The sequence below is a fragment of the Balaenoptera ricei genome, chromosome 14 (genome assembly GCF_028023285.1).
Source record: "Balaenoptera ricei isolate mBalRic1 chromosome 14, mBalRic1.hap2, whole genome shotgun sequence".
Taxonomy (NCBI): Eukaryota; Metazoa; Chordata; class Mammalia; order Artiodactyla; family Balaenopteridae; genus Balaenoptera; species Balaenoptera ricei.
In genome coordinates, this window is record NC_082652.1 from 25,384,117 (window position 1) to 25,410,657 (window position 26,541).

General features: G+C 42.2%; 1 protein-coding gene and 2 gene segments (V, D, J or C); 2 read left to right on the plus strand and 1 right to left on the minus strand.

Moving 5' to 3' along the window:
• Positions 1-449: 449 nt before the first annotated feature.
• On the plus strand, positions 450-1,991 carry LOC132348090 (immunoglobulin lambda variable 5-39-like). The segment is given in 3 exon segments: positions 450-519; positions 617-1,045; positions 1,918-1,991. Coding segments are annotated over 3 exon segments (573 nt in total).
• Positions 1,992-4,229: 2,238 nt separating this feature from the next.
• Positions 4,230-7,896, plus strand: LOC132348091 (Ig lambda-2 chain V region-like). The segment is given in 3 exon segments: positions 4,230-4,275; positions 4,368-4,686; positions 7,893-7,896. Coding segments are annotated over 3 exon segments (369 nt in total).
• Positions 7,897-9,351: 1,455 nt separating this feature from the next.
• Positions 9,352-26,541, minus strand: part of ZNF280B (zinc finger protein 280B) — a 30,617-nt gene continuing 13,427 nt past the window's right edge. For 2 of the 3 annotated variants that reach the window (XM_059894048.1, XM_059894049.1), the window contains exon 3: positions 21,245-25,915. In XM_059894048.1, coding sequence (XP_059750031.1) covers positions 24,212-25,846 — 1,635 coding nt within the window. In that variant the 5' untranslated portion in view covers positions 25,847-25,915 and the 3' untranslated portion in view covers positions 21,245-24,211. Of the gene's footprint in view, positions 9,572-21,244; positions 25,916-26,541 lie in introns of those variants that run through there. The other variant, XR_009497206.1, reaches the window with a different exon arrangement.

A 26,541-nucleotide genomic window follows, 5' to 3' on the forward strand; every position in this document is an offset into this window, starting at 1 on the left:
TTTAATCTTTTTTTTTCTACCAGTTATCTGTTATTTTTTCCATTTTCCACATGTTACCAGCTGGCGGCACTGTGGGACTGCCCTGGGGTCCCTGCACAGCTGCTCAGGGAGGACCTTTCACTCCAGGAGCTGGGCCTGGGGGCGGGGCCTGTGCTCTCTGGTGGGGACTCAGCAGTGTGTCCTCTCTGGCTGGCAGAGGCCCCTGAGCAGGGACCTGCGTGGTCTCAGCAGGTGCTTCCTCCCAGGGGGTCCCAAGGGGGAAGCCACCCTCCATCCCCTTGAGTCTGGGCTGTGAGCTGAGCTCCAGCACCAGGGCTCAGGGAGGGGCTGGGCGGGCCCTGGGTGGACACCCATTTGCATGGGAGCCCCTCCTCTGGCAGAGGCTGGGGGAGAAAAAGAGGCCTGGGGCAGCCCAGCCCCACTGTGGGGACCAGGGGTCTGTGAGCACCATGGCCTGGACTCCTCTCCTGCTCGTGCTCCTGTCTCACTGCACAGGGAGGGACCGGCCCCGGGGACCAGGTCTCAGTCCCCAGCCTGCATCAGCCCCTATGGCTCAGACTCCTGGAATCTTTCCTCCAGCTCCTGCCCCATCTCCACGCTGTATCTGTGTCTGCAGGTTCCCTCTCCCAGCCTGTGCCGACTCAGCCGCCCTCGCTCTCTACATCTCCTGGAGCATCAGCCAGATTCACCTGCACCCTGAGCAGTGGGTACAGTGTTGGCGGCTACCACATATTCTGGTACCAGCAGAAGCCAGGGAGCTCTCCCCGGTACCTCCTGAGGTTCAGGTCAGACTCTGATAAGCACCAGGGCTCTGGGGTCCCCAGCCGATTCTCTGGATCCAAAGATGCCTCGGCCAACGCAGGGCTTCTGCTCATCGCTGGGCTGCAGCCCGAGGACGAGGCTGACTATTACTGTGCTACAGTTCACAGCAACACTGGTACTTACACGGTGCTCCAGACCCACAGGAAAGTGAGACTAAAAGCTCCCCTGTGCCCTCCCCCTGAGACAGTCACTGCTGCTCTGCCTGGACCATGTCTAACTCAGGGTGACCTTCTGTTGTCACTTCTGAATTTCCTGAGAACGACAAATCTGACCCTGTCATATGCTTTTCCTCCCCTCAAATCTGAGACTGACCCATTGCTCTGATACCTCAGCCTGCTCATGTTTTCACAGACAATACTTCCATGCTCAGAGATAAAAATCTCCAAGTGGGGACTTCCCTGGTGGCGCAGTGGTTGAGAATCTGCCTGCCAATGCAGGGGACACGGGTTTGAGCCCTGGTCTTGGTAGATCCCACATGTCGCAGAGCAACTAAGCCCGTGTGCCACAACTATTGAGCCTGCGCTCTAGAGCCTGTGAGCCACAACTACTGAGCCCACGGGCCACAACTACTGAGGCCCGCGTGCCTAGAGCCCATGCTCTGCAACAAGAGAAGCCACCGCAATGAGAAGCCCGTGCACCGCAACGAAGAGTAGCCCCCGCTCGCCGCAAATAGAGAAAGCCCTCGCACAGAAACAAAGACCAAACACAGCTAAAATAAATAAATAAATAAATAGCGTTCCCTTTAAAAAAAAAAAAATTACTAGGAGAAATATAATGGAACCCCAAATCAATATGATATAATATTCATAAAGTTCCAAATACAATCTCAAATTATTTAGCAGCAAAGAAATATGAAAACATGCCTATTTCCTATGAGACAAGATACTCAGGAGATAAATCTTGAGATGACCCAGAGGTTGGAATTAGCAAACAAAAATTTTAAAGAAGCTCTTATAATTACATCAAATGAAATAATGTTCCTTAATTATAAGAAGACGTCCGTGCATTGCAGAATTTCCCTATAGCCCCTTCTTGTTTTTACCTAGTTACAATCTGTCCTCCAGCAACTCTGACGCTCTGCCCCATCTCCTCCAGATACCCTGTTGTTCCTTCTGCCTCTGGCTGCCGGAGCCCCTGAGATGTGGAGCTACTGCTCTGTCTACTCGTGACTCACTTTCCAGACCTGGGGCTCCTTGAGCAATGGTCATTTTGAGCATGGTGGGAGGTCCAGGATTCCTGACCATGGGGGTCAGCAGTGATTGAGCTGTCAGGCAGTGCCCTGTTGAGCCCAGGCAGAAGCCTCTGGACCACCTGGACTCCTCTGCTGCACACGCAGAAGCTCAAAGAGCCTCAGAGGGGTGACGGGCTCAGCCCCACCTCTGGTGGTTCCTCCCATGCCATGGGGACCAAGAGATCTACCACAGCCTTCCTCGTGGAGAGGAGAGGGGTCCATCAACACATACAAAATTTGCAAGGAGCTCCCATTTTCTGATACTCATTCTTTTATGGATTCTGCCTGTCCCCAAGTGCCCTTGTACTTGGAAGGAAAAGAGCTCTGCCCTATGCTCTTCCTCCAGGAACCCGATGTATGGGCATGTGTCACCCAGTGCCCTCCTTCAGAACCAAGACTCTCTTCCCTCCAACTTCCAGGAGTATTTGCTGCTGATAGCTAACAGCCACGTCTCTCTCTGGTAATTCCCTGGCATTAAATGAGCTGACCTGCACGAAATTACACCCCTCACCCAGGGGCGGCCACATCAAATGATTGCTTGTTGCAGGAGCACAGAGGCCCAGCCACCTGCCACAATTTGCAATAAGTCTGAAGGACCCTCCCACCTACAAAAATCCACACGGCACCAGTTGAGGCCTCTACTGCTACTCCAGTGCAGATCAGTTTCTTCTGCTGTGCCATCCTCTTCCCTCACTCCTTTATAGGTCATTTACAATTAAACCCCTGCAGGAAAATCTCCAGCTCACAGATATTTTCCTGAGGAACCCACCATAGAAGAGTTACATTTTACATTGCCATTGATCTGGTGAATGCATACTTTTCCATTTCTATCGAGAAAAAAGATTGAAAGTAATCCACAATCATAGGATGGACTAACAGTATAACATTGATGTTTTGTCCCAGAGCTACACTAATTCTTCAGCTCTAAGTATCCCCAAGGGACTGGGCCATCTGGACATTCCACAGACCATCAGGCCAATCCGTTCTATTGAAGACATGGTATAAGATATGGCAAATACAGTAAAAACCTTGGTATAATAACTGCTCTAGACAAACCCTGTAAATTTTAGAGGTCCATCATATCGATGAGCTCCCTAGGGGAACATTAGTCTGTGACATGACAGGACATGCCCTCCAGAGTAAGACCAATTACTGCATCTCACAGTTGCCACCCTTAAAAGAGAAGTACACACTTAGTTGGCCACTTCACTTCTGGAAGTCTGTATTCCACTGTTGGGAATACTGCTCCATCAGCTTACCGGGTTATACAGAGGCTACTAGGTTTAAGGTGGCCCAGAGCAGACAAGTGCTCTGAAGCCATGAGGCACACAGCCCTGCCATTCGAGTCCTATGACCCAGCCCCAAACACACGAAGTATTTGGCAAGCCTAAAAGAAAAATCATAATGTAGCCATCCAGTTTTCTGAAGCAGCAGAGAACTAAACACCATTCAGAAATCAATCCTGTCAACTCTACCTCAATTTTTAAAATTTTAATGTTTTTAAATTAAAAAATAATTTAAAAAAGAAATTGAAACTTCTGGTAAGAGAAAGAAAGAAAGAAGAAAGAAAGAAATCAGTTCTGAAATGCTACCAGGCCCTGGTAGAGACCAAGCATCTGACCACGGGACAGTCAGCTGCCTATGTACCCACGTTCCTGAGTGGGTCCCTGAGGAGCTGAGACAGCAGGAGAATCCAGGACCGCGTTTCCTCTATTCCACAAGCAAGTCTAATGTGTGTGAGTTGGAGTAAAGAAGAAACAGAGGTGGTGATTCATTCAGGCCTCCTCTTCCTGAAATTCCTCCATCCAGTTCCTGCCTGGGGCATCCCAGGCACTGACCTCAGAGAGACCTAAAAACTCCAGACCTGAGGGAAGAGGGGTTGCGGAGAGGAGCGCATCCGTCAGTGATAGTCTCAATATGGCCACTAGAGGGGGCTGTGAGCCGGAGCCTGGGAAAGCCGACGGCTGTAAACCGGTCCTCCAGGCTCCCACTAACTCATGGTCACAGGTGGGGAACAGATCAGCAGCTGTGAGCTGACCGCCTTGCGGACTGTTCCCAGGAAGAAAGTGCATCTGCACGAAGGCCCCGCCCCACAGGCTGGTGGGAGTTATAACAGAGTTGTGGAGGCTGACTCTGCTGAGGGCTCTGGAGAAGCACAGCCCGGGGCATCTACACCATGGCCTGGGCTCTTCTCCTGTTCACACTTCTGGCTCACTGCACAGGTCAGGGGGACATTGGGCTTGGAGGAGGTGGGGAGGTTCACCTCCATGCCCCTGTCCCGTCTCCTGACCTTTGGTCTCTCACCTCTTTTCAGGGGCCACTTCCCAGGTGGTGACTCGGGAAACTTCACTGTCCACAACTCCTGGAGGGAGAGTCACACTCATTTGTGTTTCCAGTTCTGGGGCCATCACCACTAGTAACTATGCCAGCTGGGTCCAACAGAAGCCGTGTCAGGCCCCCCAGGGTCTAATAGGTGGTAGCAGCACCCGGGTTCCGGGGGTCCCTGCCCAATTCTCCGGCTCCCTGCTTGGAGACAAGGCCGCCCTCACCATCTTGGAGGCCCAGTCCAAGGATGAGGCTGAGTATTACTGTGTTCTGTGGTTCAGCAACCATTTCCACAGTGACAGATGCAGGTGGGGAAGGGAGACAAAAACCCCCGGGCTCAGCCTCACCTTCTGCTGTGTGCAAAGCTGAACACGGGAAATGTGTCTGGTGTGTGAGAGGGACGTGAATCTTTGGCGGCCAGGGGGCAGACTGTGGGGGGCATCCACTGAGATGGCTGCAGTGACCTCCCACTTCCTGGTATTCCTGCCCTGTGTGATCCCCTCCCTCGAGTTGGGGCGTACCAAGTACTGGGCAGTGAGTTTGAGGATTTCAGGCTGATCAAGGAAAAAGACAAAAAGTACAGTTACAAGACGGCAGTAACACATAGAGAGCTCTGTTTGGGTGACACAGAGAGGTGGACTTTTCAGAAACAGTAAACCTTCCAGAAACAGTGGTGCAGGGCCAAAACTAGAAGAGGGCAAAGAACTCCCAAGTAGGAAAGGAATCAGAGAGGGACTTACAAGTCTAGGATGAATCATTCAGCAGCACAGCCAGGAATCTCCTGGTCAGACAGCTACAAAGGGCAGAGCAGTTTGTGATCCTTATAGCCCAAGGACTTCTCTCATTTATGACAAGCAAATGTTAAGTGCAATTTCATGGGGTATGCAAAGCAGGCAGGCTCTAAATGGCTATACATATGCTTATTGGGTCTATATTTAAAGCAAATGGACAGGTGAAAATTTTATTTTGGTGCAGGCAGGCTTAAACTCATGGCCACAGGCTTCCGTGAAGAAGTAAACAACACAGGGACCAATATACAGAGGCCATCTTTAACTGCTATGTATAACAACTGGATTCTAGCAAGTAGAACACAGAAATGATGGACATCAGCTCTGACACTAGGTTACAAAAAGGGGTCTGTCTTGGTTGCCCTCTCTTGCTTTCTCTTGGATCGCTGCCCCTGGGGGAGCCTAATACAACCCCATGGAGAGGCCCACGTGGTGAGGAACCAAGGCTGCTCCAACCAAGCCTTCAGGTGTATGTAGCCCCTTACAGACAGCTCACCTGCAACTAAACACTAAGCGCCGTAGCAAGCTCTCAATCCTTTTTGGTCCCACTCCCAGTGCCCACTCCCCAGCACCCTCACTCCATCAGTATCATTTATTATTTTAAGTCCAAGTTGATACGAATATGTTATTTTATTCTTCCTTTCTTCCCTCCTTTCCTTCTTCCTTTCCTCTCTCTCCTCCTTCCTTCCTTTTTACTGTTTGTCCTTGCTTCTTTAGATAATAGATCTATAGGTTAATTCCTTATCCATAATTCCCATATCTCTCGTACTTCTTCATTTATTGATCTAGTTCAACAAGTACTGATTCAATACCCACTAAGAGTTAGGCCTCATTCTAGGTGCTGAGGTTACAGACAAATGACCTCACAGAGAACTCATTGTAAGTGGGAGAAACAGACTGGAAAGATAAATTGTGTGGTGTGTTAGGTGATAAGTGCTGTGGATAAAAATAAAGCAGAGAGTAGGAATAAGGATTGGCATGGGGATACAATTTTAAATTATCTAGTCTGTTGGCCACATGAAGATGATATTTGTGCAAATATTTGAGGAGGTGAGGGAGCAAGCTATGCAGGGCACTGAGGATGACTGTAACTTGTTTGGTGCAAAAAATTCTCTTAATAGATTGTTACTGGATTGGCCAAAAGGTTCGTTCGGTTTTTTCCGTACAATGGCTCTAGTAGCACTTAGTTGTCTTTAACTTCATTTGAAACAATTTTGTTAGATTGTATGTGACAGCTGTCATATCAGCGTGCATTTAAAAAAAGACATCAAAATTGGTGAATTTTTGTGTAGCCATTTTAATACTGAAGATGGAAGGGAAAAAGCAACATTTTTGGCATATTATGCTTTATTATTTCAAGGAAGGTAAAAACGCAACTGAAATGCACAAAAAGATTTGTGCAGTGTACGGAGAAGGCGCTGTGACTGATCAAATGTGTCAAAAGGGGTTTGCGAAGTTTCGTGCTGGAGATTTCTCGCTGGATGATGCTCCACGGTCAGGTAGACCAGTTGAAGTTGATAGTGATCAAATTGAGACATTAATTGAGAACAATCAACGTTATACCACGTGGGAGATAGCTGACATACTCAAAATATCCAAATCAAGCATTGAAAGTCATTTGCACCATCTTGGTTATGTGAATCACTTTGATGTTTGGGTTCCACATAAGTTAAGTGAAAAAAACCTTCTTGACCATATTTCCACATGCGATTCTCTACTGAAATGTAATGAAAACGTTCCATTTTTAAAACAAATTGTGACGGGCAATGAAAAGTGGATACTGTACAATAATGTGTGGAACAGAAGAGATCGTGGGGCAAGCGAAATGAACCACCATCAACCACACCAAAGGCTGGTCTTCATCCAAAGAATGTGATGTGTATATGGTGGGATTGGAAGGGAGTCCTCTATTATGAGCTCCCCGGAAAACCAAATGATTGATTCCAACACATACTGCCCCCAATTAGACCAACCGAAAGTGGCACTTGACGAAATGAGTCCAGAATTAGTCAACAGGAAATGCATAATCTTCCACCAGGATAACGCCAGACCGCATGTTTCTTTGATGACCAGGCAAAAACTGTTACAGATTGGCTGGGAAGTTCTGATTCATCTGCGGTATTCACCAGATATTGCACCTTCGGACTTCCATTTATTTCGGTCTTTACTAAATTCTCTTAATGGAAAAAATTTCAATTCCCTGTAAGACTGTAAAAGGCACCTGGAACAGTTCTTTGCTCAAAAAGATAAAAAGTTTTGGGAAGATGGAATTATGAAGTTGCCTGAAAAATGACAGAAGATAGTGGAACAAAACGGTGAATACGTTGTTCAATAAAGTTCTTGGTGAAAATGAAAAATGTGTCTTTTATTTTTACTTTAAAAACAAAGGCACTTTTTGGCCAACCGAATACCATTATTCTTCTTTATATCTTTGATAACATTACACTTATTTAAATATTCATGTTCTGTCTCGTTGATTCTAATTCCTGTTGCTATAACGTTGAGTTGATGCCTTCTTACAGTGTGTGCTTCTCTATGGGTACCTGTTCACTGTCACCATCCCACTGGTGTATCAGCTATTCAGACTAGAAAGCCACAAGGAGAGGGCATTAAACTCTGAGGCTTAGCCTGTGTTACTCCCACTGAATTTAAATGGGGAGGTGTGATCTGCCCAGGCTTTATAGTGCGGTTGAGCCCATGCCCCTCTGTTGCTTCTCCCCTGCTAGGTGACTACAGCCCCCCACTTTATCTTCTCCTGAGATTGATTTTATCTTTTTTTTCCTGTAAATTTAGGGCCTAGAGGGGGTTGAGGAGTGAGGAAACACTCCCACAGTGGCCTGCTGTGCTGTTGATCCCTGCTGCCCTATTGTTAGGCTGCAAAATTCAGTTTGGCGTGAGCTAGGTTTGTTTTGTTTTGTTTTTCAGTCTCTCAGTGGTGATAGCACAGGCAGCAATCCAGCCAGGGCAGCAAGGGAGAGAGAAAAGAGCCAAACTCAAAAGCTCTTTGGCCAACTCTGGCCTCACAAAGAAGACTCTAGCCCTCCACCCCAGGATGCTGCTTTCCACACATAAACAAGGTCTCTTCTGTGCTGCTTCCCCACCTGGCCCCCCTTCCCTTTTTTTAAACATAATTTGCACAGATCAGTTGCTTGCCTCTCTCCTCGGAGGATCTTCCACGGATGAGCTGGGAGTGTGGTTTGCTGCCCTAACCTGGGCTCTCCCATTAGCCCCTCCAGCTCTGCAGGAGGACTTCCCTTTCCATCACCTCCTGAGGTGCTCTGCTTAATGTCAGGAAGGATCTTCCAATTGACAACTTCATAGGTGCACAGTACTTTTCAAATAACTCTCCCCTCCCCATTAGTTCAAAGTACTGACATCTTCCTTCTTGAAAATATATTTTCATTAAGGCCCATGAGAGGCCCCTCCCCAGTTTCTCCCTGAACTATCGGCTCCACTTTCCTTTGCCTTTCCTTCTTTCCAGGCCCCTCCAATCCTATGTCATCTAGAGTGTTTTCCTAAACTACAAGTATGCTCCTGACCCTTTCCCCTTCAGAAGTCACACACACCATCTAAAACATCAAGTCCAAACTCCTAACTGACACATTCTCAGCCCTTTCAGTCTCAGCCCCACCCTGTGGCCCAGTCAAGTCAAGTTACTTTTAGTTATCAGACAACACTTTTCTTTCTTGTCTCTAATCTTTTATGTAGGATGATCTCTCGTCCAGAAAGCACCATCTGACCAACTTCCTTCCCAGCATCCCCACTATGTCTATCTCCATTCTGGTCTTTTCTCACATTTCAGATATTCTGTCCTCTGGAAAGCTTTCCTTGACCTCTCCAGGCAGATTTACCCCCTGCTTATTCATGTGTTACATTAACATATTTTCTGACCTATATATTTTTTTTCAAGTCTCTTTTTTCAAATAGACTGTAAATTCTAAGAGGGTAGAATGTTTTCAATTCATCTTGTGTTTGATAAGTAATAATAATTTTATAAAGTTGAATGCATAGATGAATGAATATTTAAATCCTTTAGTTTCCAAAGGCTCTATCAAATCGGCGTCTCCATGCCTGGAATCACCCTGAGGTACCCCAGGAAAATCCACACAATCATAACCTCTCGTCTCAGAGATATGCAGAGGCGGGTGGTTGTGCTGCTAGACAGTGAACCCCGTCATGGAAGGCTCTGCTGCCATTCTGGTCTGATGCATCCTCCCTGGCACCTGGAAGGATGCCTCCGACACAGCTGAGGAGTCTTCATGGAGTGAGTGGCCTCAGGCATGAACATCCGCTTGACCGGCAGGTTCCGCCCTCAGGGTATACCCATCAATCGTTCCATTTCAGTGGGCAGTTCTGCCCAAGAGGGTGAAGAAAGAGTCCAGGACTAGGTGTGTGAATCCTGGGCCTAGGGAAGAACATTCGTTTTGTGCCACCCTCAAAACATCTTACACCACCCAAGTCTTAAAAAGGCCTTATCAGACGTGACAGTCGTCAGGGCCCATGAGTAGTTCCAAGTGTTTATTTCATTCCTTTAATCTTTCTGTATTTCTGTCACTGCCAGCAATAACAGTGTCAGCAATTTCTTTCATGATAAAAATTTTTTGACAAAACTTTTTGTCAAAACAGAGATGGAGAGCACATTAGGGTTGCCAGGGGACAAAGATGGGAAGGGTGTGCAAATATAAAGGGGTAGCATGAGGTGACTCCCTTGTTATGCTGGAACAGTATCTTGACAGTGGGGATGGTTACACAAATGTAGACATGGGATAAAATTGCATAGAACTATACACATGCATACACACACACACACACACACACACACACACACACATAAATGCATGTAAAATAGAGTGAAAACTGGATAAGGTCTGTAGTCTAGTTAACAATACTGTACCAATATCAATTTTGATATTGTTCTATAGATATAAGAGGTCACCATTGTGGGAAGCTGGATGAAGGGTACACAGGACTCTATGTACTATTTTTGCAAATTCCTGTGAGTCTGATTGTTTTAAAATAATTTTTAAATAAGTATTTTTCAGGAAAATATAATCCAAAATTTGGAAATGCAACAAAATATAATTGGATGATCCTGGAACATCACACTAGAGATTTTTTTAAATAGTCCCATCTGACCTTATCAGAATTTGTGACTTTATTTGTCTAAGAATTGATTAGGGTCCAGATATTTTATAATGGGTGAATTTAGGTTAACATGTAGACAACAGATTAGAAGTAAGTAGAAAAGATAAGACCAAGGATTATAATTTTAGATTTTTTAACCAGCTTTGTACTTAATTTAGCAATCTACTTTACCTATCTTATTTCAACATAAGATAGCTGACTACATAAATCCTACTTCTTTACATCCTTATTGAATCAGCTTTGCCAACCTGGTTTCTCAGGAACCTGGTTTAATGGGATACTTAAATTTGGCATGTGCCACTATTTATATGATAATTAGTTTTCAATAATATGGGAATTATGCTTTCACAGTCCTCGGAGGTACCACTGAAATGCGCTCAACTCATGAAGAACCACTGGAATAGGCTCTATGTCAAGGAACAACATGACAAGCATACTTTCAGGATCCTTTATGTTTCCCTGAACATAAAAAATTCATGAAGTTTTTACTGAAACATAAAGAATAGTTTTCATTTTCAGAGCTTGTACATGTCAAAGACTTATGCCCTAACATATACCTACTATTCACACAGAAATGTATTTATATATACTCTCCCAGAAAGTGCCAGCTTCTGTTGTCACAGTTTAATGGCTTATTGCTACATAAAAAGTATAATTTATGTTACTAGAAATTTCCATCTTGAAAAATCATTAACATGTTACCAAGGAAAATCTATGAAATATTTTTATGTAAGGGACTAATTTCACCTAATATTCTTCAAGTTAAATCCTGAATTAAATCAGAGATTTAATTTTGATTCTAAAAAATAGGGGGAGGGAGCATAAAAAATTGGAAAGGAAGAAATAAAAACTGTCTCAATACTTTTAAGATATTAAATATCTCCAAATTGGTATAGATATTCAAACCAATCCCAATCAAAATTCCAGTGGGTTGGCAGAAATTACTAAATGATTTAAAGTTACTTAGAAATGTAATGCACCTAGAATAGCCCTAGTAATCTTGAAACTTTCTACAAAGCCACAGTAATTAAGACCATGTGGTACTGGTGTAAGGATAGAAAAATAAATCAGTGGAATATAATAAAGAGTTCAAAAATAAACCAACATTTTATACTGTATATTTTAAATTTTCTAAGAGAGTAGATAAGTATTTTCACCACATACACACACACACACACACACACACACACACACACACAAAGGACACTATGTGAGATGATGGATGTGTTAATGAACTTAATTCTGGTAATCATTTCACAGTGTATACATACAGCAAGTCATCATGAATGCTGTACAGTTTATTTTCTTTATTTTTTTGTTTTTTTTGTTTTTGTACGTTTTAAATATATACAATTTTATTTGTCAATTGTACCTCAATAAAGCTGGAAAAAAACCAAACACATTTATAGTCATTTGATTTTCAGCAAAGGTACCAATGAAAATCAATAGAGGAAAAAGTGCTTTTGATAAATGGTACTAGGACAACTGAATATTTATATGGGGGGGGGGGCCTCTGACTCCCTACCTCACACCACACACAAAATTAATTCAAGATGGTTATAGAATCAGTGAAACCAAAACAATAAAGCTTCTAGAAAAAAATAGCAATGAGAATAAAAATTAATAATAGAATATTTTTATAATATTTGCATAGAAAAGGCACAAAGATACCAAGAATACAAGAAAAAAATTGATGAATTGGACTTCATAAAATGTAAAAGCTTCTACTCATCAAAAGATACCAGTAAGGGGGCTTCCCTGGTGGCGCAGTGGTTGAGAATCTGCCTGCCAATGCAGGGGACACGGGTTCGAGCCCTGGTCTGGGAAGATCCCACATGCCGCGGAGCAAATGGGCCCGTGAGCCACAATTACTGAGCCTGCACGTCTGGAGCCTGTGCTCCGCAACAAGAGAGGCCGCGATAGTGAGACGCCCGCGCACCGCGATGAAGAGTGGCCCCCGCTTGCCACAACTAGAGAAAGCCCTCGCACAGAAACGAAGATCCAACACAGCCATAAATAAATAAATAAATAAATAAAATTTAAAAAAAAAGACAAACTGGTTTCCAGATTCATTACTATAAAAAAAAAAAAAAAAAAAAAAAGATACCAGTAAGAATGTGAAAGGCAAGCTACAAGTTGTAGAAAAAAATCAAAGGAATTAAAACAATATTTGTTAGTTGAATGAATGAATGGATGACCACTCATTCTCACTATCTCCCATTACCATTCACATTCTCTTGAAGAAGCCCCCACGAGGCACTATGCATTCCCTCAGAGGTGAGCACAGCCCGAAACAAACTCAACACTTCAAATTTAAGGGGCTCTGGACCCACTTGCTTCACCAGACAAACTTGTCTCCTAGCAAGGGAGCTGCTTTGAGAGCTGAGGACACGGTTGGGAGGAGAGTAAAGGGAGCAAATTTGCACGATGCACCACACACAGGAACTAAAGAGCCAACAGAGAGCTCAGCATCAGCTGTGGAGCCAGCGGATCCTTGGAGCACCTGCACCATGGCCTGGACTCCTCTCCTCCCACTACTCACTCGCTACCCAGGTTCATGGAGATTTCAGAGACTGGTCTTTGGAGTGATTCCTCTGCTTTTGTTCCTCATTCCTAAAATGGGTCTGTTTTTAGTTTCAGGGGCTAGTTCTCAGCCTCTGGTGACTCAGGAGCCCTCACTCTGGACAGTCACTCTCACCTGTGCCTCCAGCACTGGAGTGGTCCCCAGTGGTCACTATCCATCCTGGTTCCAGCAGAAACCTGGCCAAGTTCCCAGAACACTGATTTAGGACACAAACAACAAACATAGATTCCCACCCGGTTCTCAGGCTCCCTCCGTGGGGGCAAAGCTGCTCTCACCCTCTCGGGGGCCCAGCCTATGGATGAGGTTGAGTACTACTGATGGCTGTACTAGTAAGTAGGTTTTTTATTATAAGTAGTATGAGTTAACAATTCTGAATCTATGTAATGTGCTTTCTAGAACTGAGCAAATAAGAAGATATACTGTAGTTAATAGGAGCTAGTGTTCTCACTAAAACAGAAGGGAGATATAATATGGAAAGTAGCCTAGACTGAATCTAGGAGTGCTGGAATTAAACAGGAGGTATCAGTATAAACTCTTCCAATAGACAGGTATGGAAATACCATATGTATAGTATAACTAAAATATTGAATACAATTTAAATTTTAAAGATTAAAAATGTATATTATTCTCCAAAGTTCTATCAGTCAAAGAAGATTGAAGAAAATTATAGGTGAGAGTTGAACTGTTATAAAAAGGAAAACTTTAAGAGCAAAAGAAATAAATGAATAATTCACAAACATTGCATATGTTTTTCTCTACTCTCATTCTGCTATTTTGCCAAATTTTAAAGATGCCTCCTATTTATTTGCTTTCTTATCTCATTTCCTTTTGCTTTCAAGTTCTAGATCTCATTATCACATGAAGCCCCTATCTTTAAATATTTTAACCTCAAAGTAGTAGGGGAAAACTAATAATTGTTTAATCTAAAACCCTCATTTTACAAATATATGTCTTGGGCTCAAACTTTCATCCATCTATCCATCTGCCCATGCATCAATTCATTTACTCAACCATTTATTAAGGGCTAATCCTTATAAGGGCTAAACCAATGTATTAGGTTGGTCTGGGAGGGTGTAAATACAAAGACAAATACGACAGGTTTCCTTCTGTCAAGAAGATCACCCTCAAAGATATTAGAAATAAATTATAAACTCATATGCTAATTAATATTACAGAGAATTAGCTAGGATCTTTGAAACTCAACTGATAAAGCAACTACCCTTTTTCTGGACAAATCAAGGAAGAGTCCACTTAGGTAAGACATGTACACAGGGTCTTAGAAGAGGAGGGGTAAGTGAATGTCGAGAGAGTAAGGGAATCTCCAGCAGAGGGACTGTGTGATGGTCATAGAATGTATCTCTCCAAAAATCCCTATGTTGAACCCTAACCCCTAATGTGGTGGTATTTGGAGATGGGGCCTTCGGTAAATAATTAGGTTTAGATGAGGGTAGAATCCCTATGATGGGATTAGTGTCCTTATAAGAAGAGAAAGTGACTAGAGCAAGTGCTCTCTCTCGCTCCCTCTGCCATGAGAGGATCCAGCCATGTGAGGCAGGCAGCCATCTATAAGCAAGGAAGAGTGCCCTCACCAAGAACCAAATCTGCTGGCACCTTGATCTTGGAATTCCTAACCACCAGAACTGTGAGAAATAAATGTCTGTTGTTTAAATCACTCATTCTATGGTAATCTGTTATAAGCAGCCCAAGTTAAGACAGAAATTGGTACCAAGAAGTGGGTGCTGCTCTAACAAAGACCTAAAAATGTGTAAGTGGCTTTGGAACTAGGTTATGAGTAGAGGCTGGAAGAGCTTTTAAATGCATGCTAGATGAAACAAGTATTGACATGAAGGGACTGTTAAAAGTGATTTTAGTGAGGGCTCAGAAAAAAAAAAAAAAATAGAGCAGCTATAGAGGAGGCTTCCATCTTCTTAGAAAATACATAAATAACCATATACAGAATGTTGGTAGAAACATGACAGTAAAGGTCATTCTGATGAGGTCTCAGGGGGAAATGAGGAACATGTTAGTGGACAATGGAGAAAAGACGATCCTTGTTATCAAGTGACAAAGAACTTGGCTGAATTGTGTTTGTGTTCTAGTATTTTGTGGAAGATAAAACTTTCAAGTGATGAAATTGGATATTTAGCTGAGGAGATTTCCAAGCACAGTATTGAAGGTTTCTCCTGACTACTTAAAGTAAAATGAGAGAAAAGAGAAATAATTTTTTTTGTTTTGGCCACACCATGCGGCATGCGGGATCTTAGTTCCGTGACCAGGGATCAAACCCACACACCCTGCAGTGTCTTAACCACTGGACCACCAGGGAAGCCCTGAAAAGAGAAATAATTGAACAAAGAATTGTTAAGCAGAAAGGAACAAGAACTTAAAGATTTGGAGAATTCTCAGTCTATCTATGTTGCAGAAAATGAGAAAGCATACTCCAGAGAACACTAAGGGTGTGGCTGAGCAAACATTTGATAAAGTTGGTTATCACTGACTTAATCAGCCACCCCAGCAGGAACACTGAAGGGTACAGAGATGGGACAGAATGAAGGTGCAGAAAACTTGTAATAGAAATCAGTTATATTAAAAAGAGAGAGAAAAACACTAGAAATTATATAGAAGGCTAAAAAAGAACCTGAGAATGGTTGTTATAGTTTTTGATGTTTGAACAATGTGAATATATTATGTATTCCAAGTTTTAAAAATAATGTACTTACTTCCAAAAAAAAATCTCATCTCAGATTGACCAGTGTCAGCCACAATGGCAAAGTGGAGAGTGGGAAAGTAACAGCATGACCATTAACTCATTTTTATCTGCATTCCTTGTAGATTCCATGTCATGTATATTTCTATGTTCCATTCTCCCTGTAGTAGCCTCAAGATGGCCTGCAAGGATTCCCCACCCTCTGGCATTCCTGCCCATATATGGTCAACTTCCATATTATATCAAGGTTGGTGTGTGTCACCGACAGTAAACAACAGAAGTGGTGGTATTTCACCTCTAAGGCGAGATTACAGCTTCTCCCATGCTCTCTCTTGGATTAGTCACTCTGCCACAGCCAGCTGACATGTCATGAGGAGCATGTGACAAGGAACTGAGGCCTCCTGCCAACAGCCATGTAAATTTAGAAGTTGATCGTCCTATTCTGTTCAAGCTATTATAACAAAACACCACAGACTTGGTAGCTTGTAAACAACAGAAATTTATTGCTCTGGAGGTTGGAAGTCCAAGATCAGGGTGCCAGCATGGTCAGGTGAGGGCCTTCTCCCAGGTCACAGACTTCTTGTTGTATCCTTACATGGTGGAAGGAGCTAGGGAACTCTGTAGGAACTCTTTTATAAGAGCATTAATCCCTCTCATGAGGGCTCCCCCCTCACAACCTAATCACCTCTCAAAGCCCCCACCTACTCAATACTATCACTTCTGGGAGATAGGATTTCAAAATGAATCTGGGGGGACAAAACACTCAGACCACAGCACTGATCCTCAGCCCCAGTCAAGCCTTCAGATGACTGGAGCTCCATCTTAACATCTTAATTGTGACCTTATGAAAGAAGCTGAGCCAGAACCACTCAACTAAGCTAATTCCAAATTCCTGACTCTTGGAAACCATAAGATAATAAATGTTTGTTGTTTTAAACTGATAAGTTTGGGGTAAAATTTTATACAGCAATAGGTTACTTACACTTGGAAGGGGAGCACTGCTGTAACAAATACCTAAAGTATGAGAGTGGCTTTGAAACTGGGCAGCGGACAAAAGCTGGAAGGACTTTGAGGAGAGTGTTAGTGCAAGCCTTAGTAAAAAAACAAAACAATAAAACAAAAACCAAACAAAAAACCCTGGACTTTGAGAAGGCATGGGTTAAAAGGAAGTGAGGCACATGTTATTAGAAAACTGAGAAAGGGGGTACGTAGCAGCAGAAAGTTTAGTAACACTACACATGCAGTTCTATGACAAGTAGAAAATGTACCTACTGAGCTGAAAGGAGAAATTGTACCTAATTAACTGAGTCATCTAGCTAAGGAGATTTCCAGCCAAACGGCTGAAAGTGCTGCCTGGTTTCTTCTTGCTGACTATAGTATAATATGAAGGGAAATAAAAAAGCTAAGGGAAAGACTATTAAACAAAAAAGGAGACAGAACTTGCTGATTTTGAAATGTTCCAGTCTTTTAAGATGGTAAAAGATGCTAAAATTAATGGCTACCAAGCAAAGATCATATCCAGGGCACTGAAGAAAGGTAGTCTAAATATAATATTGTACATCAACTGTACTTCAAATTTTTTAAATTTAAAAATTAAGGGCTTCCCTGGTGGTGCAGTGGTTGAGAATCTACCTGCCAATGCAGGGGACATGGGTTCGAGCCCTGGTCTGGGAAGATCCCACATGCCGCGGAGCAACTAGGTCCGTGAGCCACAACTACTGAGCCTGCACGTCTGGAGCCTGTGCTCCGCAACAAGAGAGGCCGCGACAGTGAGAGGCCCACGCACCGCGATGAAGAGTGGCCCCTGCTTGCCACAACTAGAGAAAGCCCTCGCACAGAAACAAAGACCCAACACAGCCAAAAATAAATAAATAAATAAAATAAATTAAATAAAATAAAAAAGAACCACCTTAACAACTAATGCTTCCATTAAAAAAAAATTTTTTTTTAAAAAGGTGGCCTAAAGATGAGTGTGACTGTAAAATTCTTCTTTTTTTTAAAAAATTTATTTTATTTATTTGGCTTCTACTTGGCAGATGGAGAAACGGATGCTCAGAGAAGGGACTGACCTGCCCTGAGCTAGAGGCAGACTTGGAACCTGGGTATCCAGGCTCCCACTGGCTTCACTTCCCACTGCCCACATTTGGGTTGTTTTAGGTCTTCGTTGCTGCACGCGGGCTTTCTCTAGTTGTGGTGAGCGGGGGCTACTCTTCGTTGCGGTGCGCGGGCTTCTCATTGCGGTGGCTTCTCTTGTTGCAGAGCACGGGCTCTAGGTGCGTGGGCTTCAGTAGTTGCAGCACGTGGGCTTCAGTATTTGCGGCACACGGGCTCTAGAGCGCAGGCTCAGTAGTTGTGGCACATGGGCTTAGTAGTTGTGGCGCATGGGTTTAGTTGCTCAGCAGCATGTGGGATCTTCCAGGACCAGGGATTGAACCCATGTCCCCTGCATTGGCAGGAGGTTTCTTAACCACTGCGCCACCAGGGAAGCCCGAAAATAGCTTTTAACCAGAGGGAAGGGAGCCTGGCCTTCTTGGAGGAATGGAAAGAGAAGCAGATGGCTGGAACAGAGGTTCAAGGGAGAAGGTGGATTCTAAAATTCTTTGTTAAGCCTCAGAAAGATTGAAGGTGATGTTTCACAGCATCATTTAGTCAGGCCAAGGCCCTCCAAAGAGTTAGGGGTGTGACTCAGCAGTCATCTCAATCACACAATAGGACTTCTACAAAGCTTAAGGGTGTTATCCCTCAGCTATCTCAGCAGAAAACTAAGATAGAGTAGGCCTTATCTTGAAGAGATGTGTGGTTGTGGCTTTGGAGTGGAGTTCTTTGGCATGAACACCAATAAGATTAACAGGAGAAACACCAAGTTTTTAAGAGAATATATTTAAGAAATGCCTCTAGCTTGGACTGAAAGGACCAGAAATAGTACAAAATAGAGAGCTTTGGACTTCTGCCTTCTACAAGCAGGAACCAGGCTAGGCAAAGACTATTTCACTGTAACCATGTACTACCTACCTTCCATAAAATGGAAGTATGTTAGAGGGCAGAATCAAGAATCCAGAGATTGAAGCCCAGAAAGTTTCCAGGTCTTGAATCCTAGTCAATGAACTGCCAACATGTACCTGGTGGGATTTCAGAATTGCTACTGACTATTGACTCCCATCTCCCCTCCCCTTTTGGAACAGGTGTGTCTATGAAGGTTATCTATGCCATCCCACCACTGTATGTTGGCTGTGGAAGTGGACAGATTAACTCATCTCTTTTGTTCACAGGTCTTCAGATCTAGAGGAACTATACTTGAGATGCTGCACAACTGGACCTTGATCCATATCTGGACCTGATTCAGATGATAAGATTTTGGACTTCAAGTTAATGCTGTAATGGATAAAACTTTCGGAGGCTTTGGGGGGAAAATGCATTTTGCACATAGGAGGTATGTAAACAATTTGTGGCCAAGTGTGTACCCTGGTGGTTTTAAATTATGTCCACAAATTCTTTCCTTCAAGGGTGGGCTGGATTTAGTGGCTCACTTCTAATGAATAGAATATTGTAGAAATGACAGTGAAATGTCTGAGACTAGGTCATAAAAGGCATTGCAGCCTCCTTGCTCACTCTCTAGAAGCCAGCTTACTCATATCTTGAGAACACTCAGGTAGCCCAGTAGAGAGGCCCACATGAAATTATGGGGGCTTTCTCCCAACCGCCAGCAAGGAAACTGGAGTTTCAACAGCTATGTAAGTAAGCCATCTTGGGGGGAAATCCACCAGCCCCTGTCAAGCCTTCAGATGACTGCAACCTCATGAAACCCTGAGCCAGAACCACCCAGCTGAATTTCTCCTGGATTCCCAACTCTCAGAACCAGTGTGAGATAATATTTTTTAAGCTGTTAGTTCTGTGGTAATCTGTTATGCACCAATAGTTAATTAACACACTGCCAACTTTGGGCTATGTCTTCATCCAGGGGCTCTGCCCATTTAGTCCAATTTTAGCAAGAATCCTGCTGAGTTAGTTCAGGAGAAATCCCCCACCCTTGATCTGACCACCATTGATATCAGATCAAATTCCTCTCCCCTCACCTCAATATCTCATCACCCTGGCCTGGCCTCAGCAATGATCCCATCAGTGGGTTTAGCTAGAATCCACCCTTACCCCTGATGCTTCCTCTCAGTAAGTTTCCATGCACTGACACCCACCCTGATCCTTGGCTATAAGTCCCAACTTTGTCCTTGCTGGAGTCAGAGTTAAGCTCAATCTCTCTCCCCTATTACAAAACCCCATTGTAGTAGTGTTCCCTTGAATAAAGGTTTTCTTACCACCTTTAACAGGTGTTATGAATAATTTTTAACATTTCCAAGTTTTGTTACTAGGAATTACTCTCAAATGAATATTTTCATACCTTTACCTTTTATACTATATTCATTTAAGGGGAATAGATTTCTAGAATTAAAACATTTCACGTTTTTCCCATACAAACAGAAAATATCTTTTTAAAAAATAACCCATGTAGTAATCTGAAAAGGATGTGTATATATAGACATGTCAGTGTACATACACACATACCCTCAGAGCTCCAAGGAAAACTTAATTCTCAGTAAACTATAAATTAAGACTAAAACATTCAGCCTGCAAATTCTGAAATCTTTGGAATTAACTTACAAAAAAAGTACAGAGAATGAAAATTTTAATTAAAAAAATATATATATATGCATCAAAATATTTGGGATTCAGACAAAACTGTTATTTAAATAAAGGTAGGTAAAGTCCTAATCCTTTATTAAATAAAAAAATACTCAATATCTTGTAATAACCTATAATGGAAAACTAAAAAAGGATATATATGCATAACTGAATCACTTTGATGCACACCTGAAACTAACGCAACATTGTAAATCAACTCTATTTTCATAAAAATTTTTTAAAAGAAAAAAAGAAAGCTTTTAAAATACAAGGTTATAAAAAAGAACAACCATAAAGAAAGTAGAAGGTATATAATGAATTGAGACAAAAATAGATTACAGATAAAACTTGTTGGGATAATAAAGCAAGGGTTGCTTCTTGGAAAAAGTAAATCAGAAACATTGATAAAACTGTGGCAAATCTAGTAAGGGGGAGAGGAAATTAATTCCAATACTAGAAATGAGAAATGAAATGAGATTCTGAGAGGATAATATTCAACCCCAAGTGGAATTATTTTTGTTTCACGAAAGGAAGGTTTCTAATAGAAAAGTTGTGAATCCAGCCAAGCAAAACCTTGGGTTAGTGAAAGAAAGGAAAGAAAGGAAGGGAAGGGAAGGGGAGGAGAGGGGAGGGAAGGAAGGAAGGAAGGAAAATGACTGTCTCAACGGATGTTGTAAACTATCCAATAAAACAATTCTCTTTAAATTTTAAAGATAGAAATAGAAATTCATTAAGCCATATACTCATTACCTCTGATGGTAAAGCATTTCTAATTAAACCAAGAATAAGAAAGCCCATTTACACATCATTGTTTAGAAGTCCTGGCCAATGCAATAAGATTACAAATAAAACTAAAAATATGCCATGTTATTGGTGAAAAGACAACATAGTGAAAACACTTTTTCAAAAAAAACATTTTATTTCTATAATTGCTAATTTTACTTGCAATTTTTGGCAACATTAATAAAATAAATTTTATCTGAAAGAACAAGCAAAATAGACAAGGAAATTCACAAAGGGCAATAACAAAATAGTAATCTTGACAGATATTCAATATATTTGTAAACAAAACAAAGTGACATTGCCTTAAAAAAATATAGAGGTATCAATAGAAAAACAGAGAAAGCTCTCGAAAGAACTCAACTCACTATTGTCTTCTATTTGCAGGCACAGAAACTGACTCAAGCAAACTCAATTCGAAGAGAGAAGCAAAGCCCTTGATAATTATCTCTTCCCAGCTTTTTGTGAAAACCTAGGAAATTTAGACTGGTAGGGAAGAAGAGTGTGGAGACTTAAAGTGCGTTTAAGAGGAGGAAAAAAAGGGGGGTGGGTTGGAGATTTCACTGTGTGATTTTAACAACACTGGTGAAGCTCAATATACCAAAGGAAGTGTCAAACAATTAAGCGAGGTAGCAAGCCATGCAGGCCTAGGGGAAGAGCATTCCAAGAAGGAGAACAGCAGTTACAAAGTCTTTGGATCGGGAAGAAATGGAATTTGCTTGAGGAAAAGCAAGGCCAGTGTGTCAAAAATAGTGCACCAGTGGGGAAAATGGCAGAGTAAGTAGCACGACAGAGAATGGAAGAGAGGAGGTAGTCAGGGGCCATATCACTGGAACCTTAGTTGGCAATAAATAACAATTTGTACTCCTTAGGAGCATACTTTAGAGCAAACAACAGTAACAGGGTTGATAATACTAAGCAACCACAAACACAAAGAACTAAAACATTTCATATTTTTACCATAGAAACAGAATAAGGGAGATAAGTATGCAAAAGTCTGCACATCTATTTATATACAGAAGTTTCCACCTGAGACCAGAACACACACACACACACACACACACACACACACACACACACACTCTTTCTACACCTAAAGGGGTTCAAGCTGAAATTTTACCAAAGTGCTTTGGCCCAAGCAAACTAACTGGAAAGGCCTAGTAAAATATTCAAAGTGCAAATCAATCAATCAAGCATTGAGCAAATAAATATAACGGAATCTACACTGAGGAAATTATCTAAAATATGGACGATATACTCACAACAACTTTGTTATCTGTAGTCCTTCCTCCTCAATTCTATGAGGGATGCTAACCCCTTGATGATTATACCTTTCCAGCATTTTGTGAAAGCTTAGAAAATTTAACTAGATTGAGGAGGGGGAAAAAGGAGTGGGGAGAGATAAAGTACCTTTAAAGAGGAGAAAGCAACAGCAAAAGGGAGAGATTTCTCCTGGCACAGGTCTACAGCCAGGATCCCAGATTCCTTGAGTGGTGCACAGAGGCTGCTAGGTACCTGGGCTGGAGGTGGAGTGAGAAGGGATGGCACTAAAACATGCCTAGGGAGACTCAACTCCAGGAACCCACAGAGGCAACCAAGGCTGCTGATGTTCAGGAACCAATACTTAGAGGGTACCCCAGTTCTGTGAAAGAGCCCTTGGAGATGGCAAGGAAAAAGGTTCCGGCAAGTATAATCACAGATTAGACAGTTGATAGATCAAATAAAGGATAATAACCCTATGACCTGATAATTACTGAAATAAATGAGACATTTCTGGCACATTGGAGTGTGTCAAGTAAGACCCAAACTCAGTATTAGTCTGATAAAATGGGAAATTATACACACAAAGAATTAACTGTTAACTGTAATACATTCATGTCCAAGGCAAGATACAAAATTGCAAACTTCACATGTTCAATTAGGGTAAGATACATGTAATTGGAAATGTGTTAGGAAAAGTCCTATAATGGGTTTAATCACTCTTAACTATTTTTATCCACTATTTCTACTTTTCTTGGACAACCCCATTCCAGCTTAAGGGTAAGAGAACTAAACTTAGCCCTATTCATAAACTGGACAGATTCCATGTGTTTGGCCCTTTTCAGTTAACCTATGGGTCCAATACAGATCAAACTATGGATGTCAGGGATTTTTTTCCTTGGGAACCTTAACTTGCTTTACTGCTGTGACTGAGAGAGATATGGCTAGTTCATTCTGACTAAAGGCCAGCCAGATGGGAGAGGTGAGAGAACAAATCAAATTCCCCTTTTGATCACTCAAAAGGAGGTCCCCTGGCACCAGGTCCCATTCTATTAATTATCTCTGCTTCCCCATCTGAAGCCAATGATACATAGTACCTGCTTGATGCCTGCAGGGGCCCCTCACCAAACATAGGCATTTTATTTTAATGGTTTGGCTTCCTTGGATGTCCTTGGGCTAGGTAAAGACAGTCTGAGACAGTGTTCCTTCTGCCTTGGCTCCAAGCCTGGAGTGAATGTGTGCCCCTTCCTCAACTGGGACAAGGAGCCACTGCTCTCCACTTACTGAATTCCCTGTTTCTGGTCCCCATTCACACCATAGGGTCTCCATCAACTTCTCCACACCAAGGCTTTCAGAGTCAGGTTATTTTAGATCAGCACAACAGAGGCACTTCTGAGAGTTCAGCAGCAAACGGGACCACACCATAACAAAGCCATTTCTATAGTTAGCCTAACTATAGCCTAACTATAGGCTATAGTTAATATTGAAATCTTCAAGGCATGGAAAAAGTTGAAAATAAAATTAAGTTGTTAAAAAATTCTACAGATTATATGTATAGCAGAGCTTTCAAACTTACAAATAACATGAAATACCAAAATAATAAATAGGTTTTCACTTTTCTCTTTCTCTCTCTTCCCCCCCCCATTCACACACACACACACCTTTTATGTGTTAAGCCAGATAGTTATATGAAAATCAGGTAATATGTTTTAAAATAATATCTCAAAATTCAGATCAAACAATATTGTACTTCATGAATTTTTAGAAAAACCTCATAAATGATCCATTGGTTTCACTATATTTGATGCTATTGAATAATGTTATGATTTGGATTTTTTGTTTTTAGTGGGGTTTTTAACTTTGAAGTATTTGCTTCAGATTTACTGAAAGTAGAATTAATGGGGTTTTTTTGAAATTCTACTTTTAGACCTGGGGGGTGAAGGTTCAGAATCAGATGTGTTCACAGTAATGGATGCTAATTCCACTGATCCTGGTTCAAGAGGTCCCAGTGACACTTGTATAACAACTTTTGTTTCAGGAGGCAATCCTTCTAGTTGCTTAGGCTTCTTAAACATTTGATGACACTGGGTCTTGTGCTCCATTTTCTCCTTGAAAGTTAAAAACTGTAGCCGGCATTTGGAACACTGGTGAACACTCTTTTCCCAGTGTCCTCTATAATGACACATGTATGGTGTTGCAGTTTTGAAAATTTTGAGACAAAATGGGCAAAGCAAATTCTTAGTGTTTTCGTGGTATGTTCTGAAATGTGCTTCTACATCAGCAAAGGCTGACGACCTGTAATTGCAGACCTGGCACACATAGGGCATTTCACCAGGCTTATGATTGTCCTTCATGTGCTGTAAGAGAATCTGATCTGTTTCAAAGGACAACTCACAGATTTTACAGACTGCAGAGGGCTCCTGGAAAGTATGGACACTTTCAATGTGACATTGCAGCTGGAAGGGAGTGGGAAACTGGCGGTAGCAGTGCTGGCAGGTAGTATGGTTTTTCCAGCTGTCACCCCTCTGCTTTTCAAGTTCCAAATGGTGCTTCATGTGATTCATAAACTTGACATTTTTTAGAACTTTCAAGCAGCTGAGGCATTTAAAGGCTGTGTGAGTCTTCTGTTCTGGCTGCCCATCTCCTGTATGCTGTCCATAGTAAAAGTCACGAAGTAACACGATCAGATTTCCTTTCGTGGGATCAACAGTCTTGTTTTGACTTGCTAGACTTGAAAAGTCTGTTTTTGCCAGTCCATTTTCCCCAAAAGGACTTATAGGCTTGCAATGAACACTGTCCTTTGGAAAAGCTGTTGGACAAGGTTCTCTGTTCTGAACATGGCTTAATGAGGTATGAACACTGTCTGAGGGTGTGCTTTGCTGAGCTGTCATTGTATGAAAGATACCTGAAGGGGCCAGAGCTAAAGAGTGTCCCCCTATGATTCCATTATTGAGTTTAGGCCTTTTGGGATTTGTGCTATTTGTTTCAGAAGTGGAAAGTCGCTTTGTTACACGAGGACTTTTATTCATACCTCCTGTAGAAAGTGCTGCTCCTACTGGATGCTGCAATGAACTTGTGAAGGTAATCAAAGGAGGAGAACATAACTCTGAAGAGCTAATAGGCACGACTTGTGGTGAATTATTTTTATAATCAGGTTTAGACAAAGGCTCAATAATAATAGGACTATCTGTTGATCTTGATTCAGAGTCAGAAACTGGTAAGACAGTCATTGCTTCTGATGTAGGCATCACATGACTTACAGGCTGCAATTTGTGAGCATTATCTTTTCTGAAGTGACCAGACTGTTTTCTCCTTGAACACGAACCTGGGGTAACTCTGTTCAATATGTTTGAAACAACTGGTTTTGAATTTGAGGTCATCCCAACAAAGATCAGCTCAGCATCTTCATTTACATGTTCCACCCCAACAAAGATCAGTTCATCATCTTCATCGTCTACTTGTTTGGTTTCTTCTATGCTTTTCTGTGGTTCTGGCTCTTGTTCTTCACATAACATACATGGTGGTTCCATTTTCTAAATTTTTTTATTCTTGAAGGGTGTGGCCACAGGTCCCAGTGCTTCCTTTATATAAACTGCCACCTAAGTATAAACATACTACACATCAGTTAAGTACAGAAAAATACGTTATTTAATTCTCTCCAAAACTCTAGGGTATTTATAAACATCCTTATTTTACAGATAAGGACACTGAGAGTCAAAGAGGATAAATGACAGCTTAAAAACCTATGATTACAAGTCTATACAACTCTAGAATCATAGCTTTTGGAGCTATAGCTTTTTGATCTCTTCTATTAAAAAAAGAAAAAAAACCCAAAACTCCAACAACTAATCACTAGGTGAAATCACATGTAAAGGATGAGTATTTTTACAAAAGCACCATTGTGCAGTGTTTAGAAACATGGGGTCTGGAGTCAAAGAAGATTAAGCTGGAATTCTAACCAGCTACATCTGTTTTGGAAAATTTATAACTTTTAAATGTGTTTCTGTATCTTAAAGGCAAAAATCCTTATTTCTTAGACTTAAAGTAACAGCTCTTTTTAAAAAGCATCGGGACTTCCCTGGTGGCGCAGTGGTTAAGAATCTGCTTGCCAACGCAGGGGACACGGGTTCAAGCCCTGGTCCGGAAAGATCCCACAGGCCGTGGAGCAACTAAGCCCGCAAGCCACAACTACTGAGCCCACGTGTCACAACTATTGAAGCCCGTG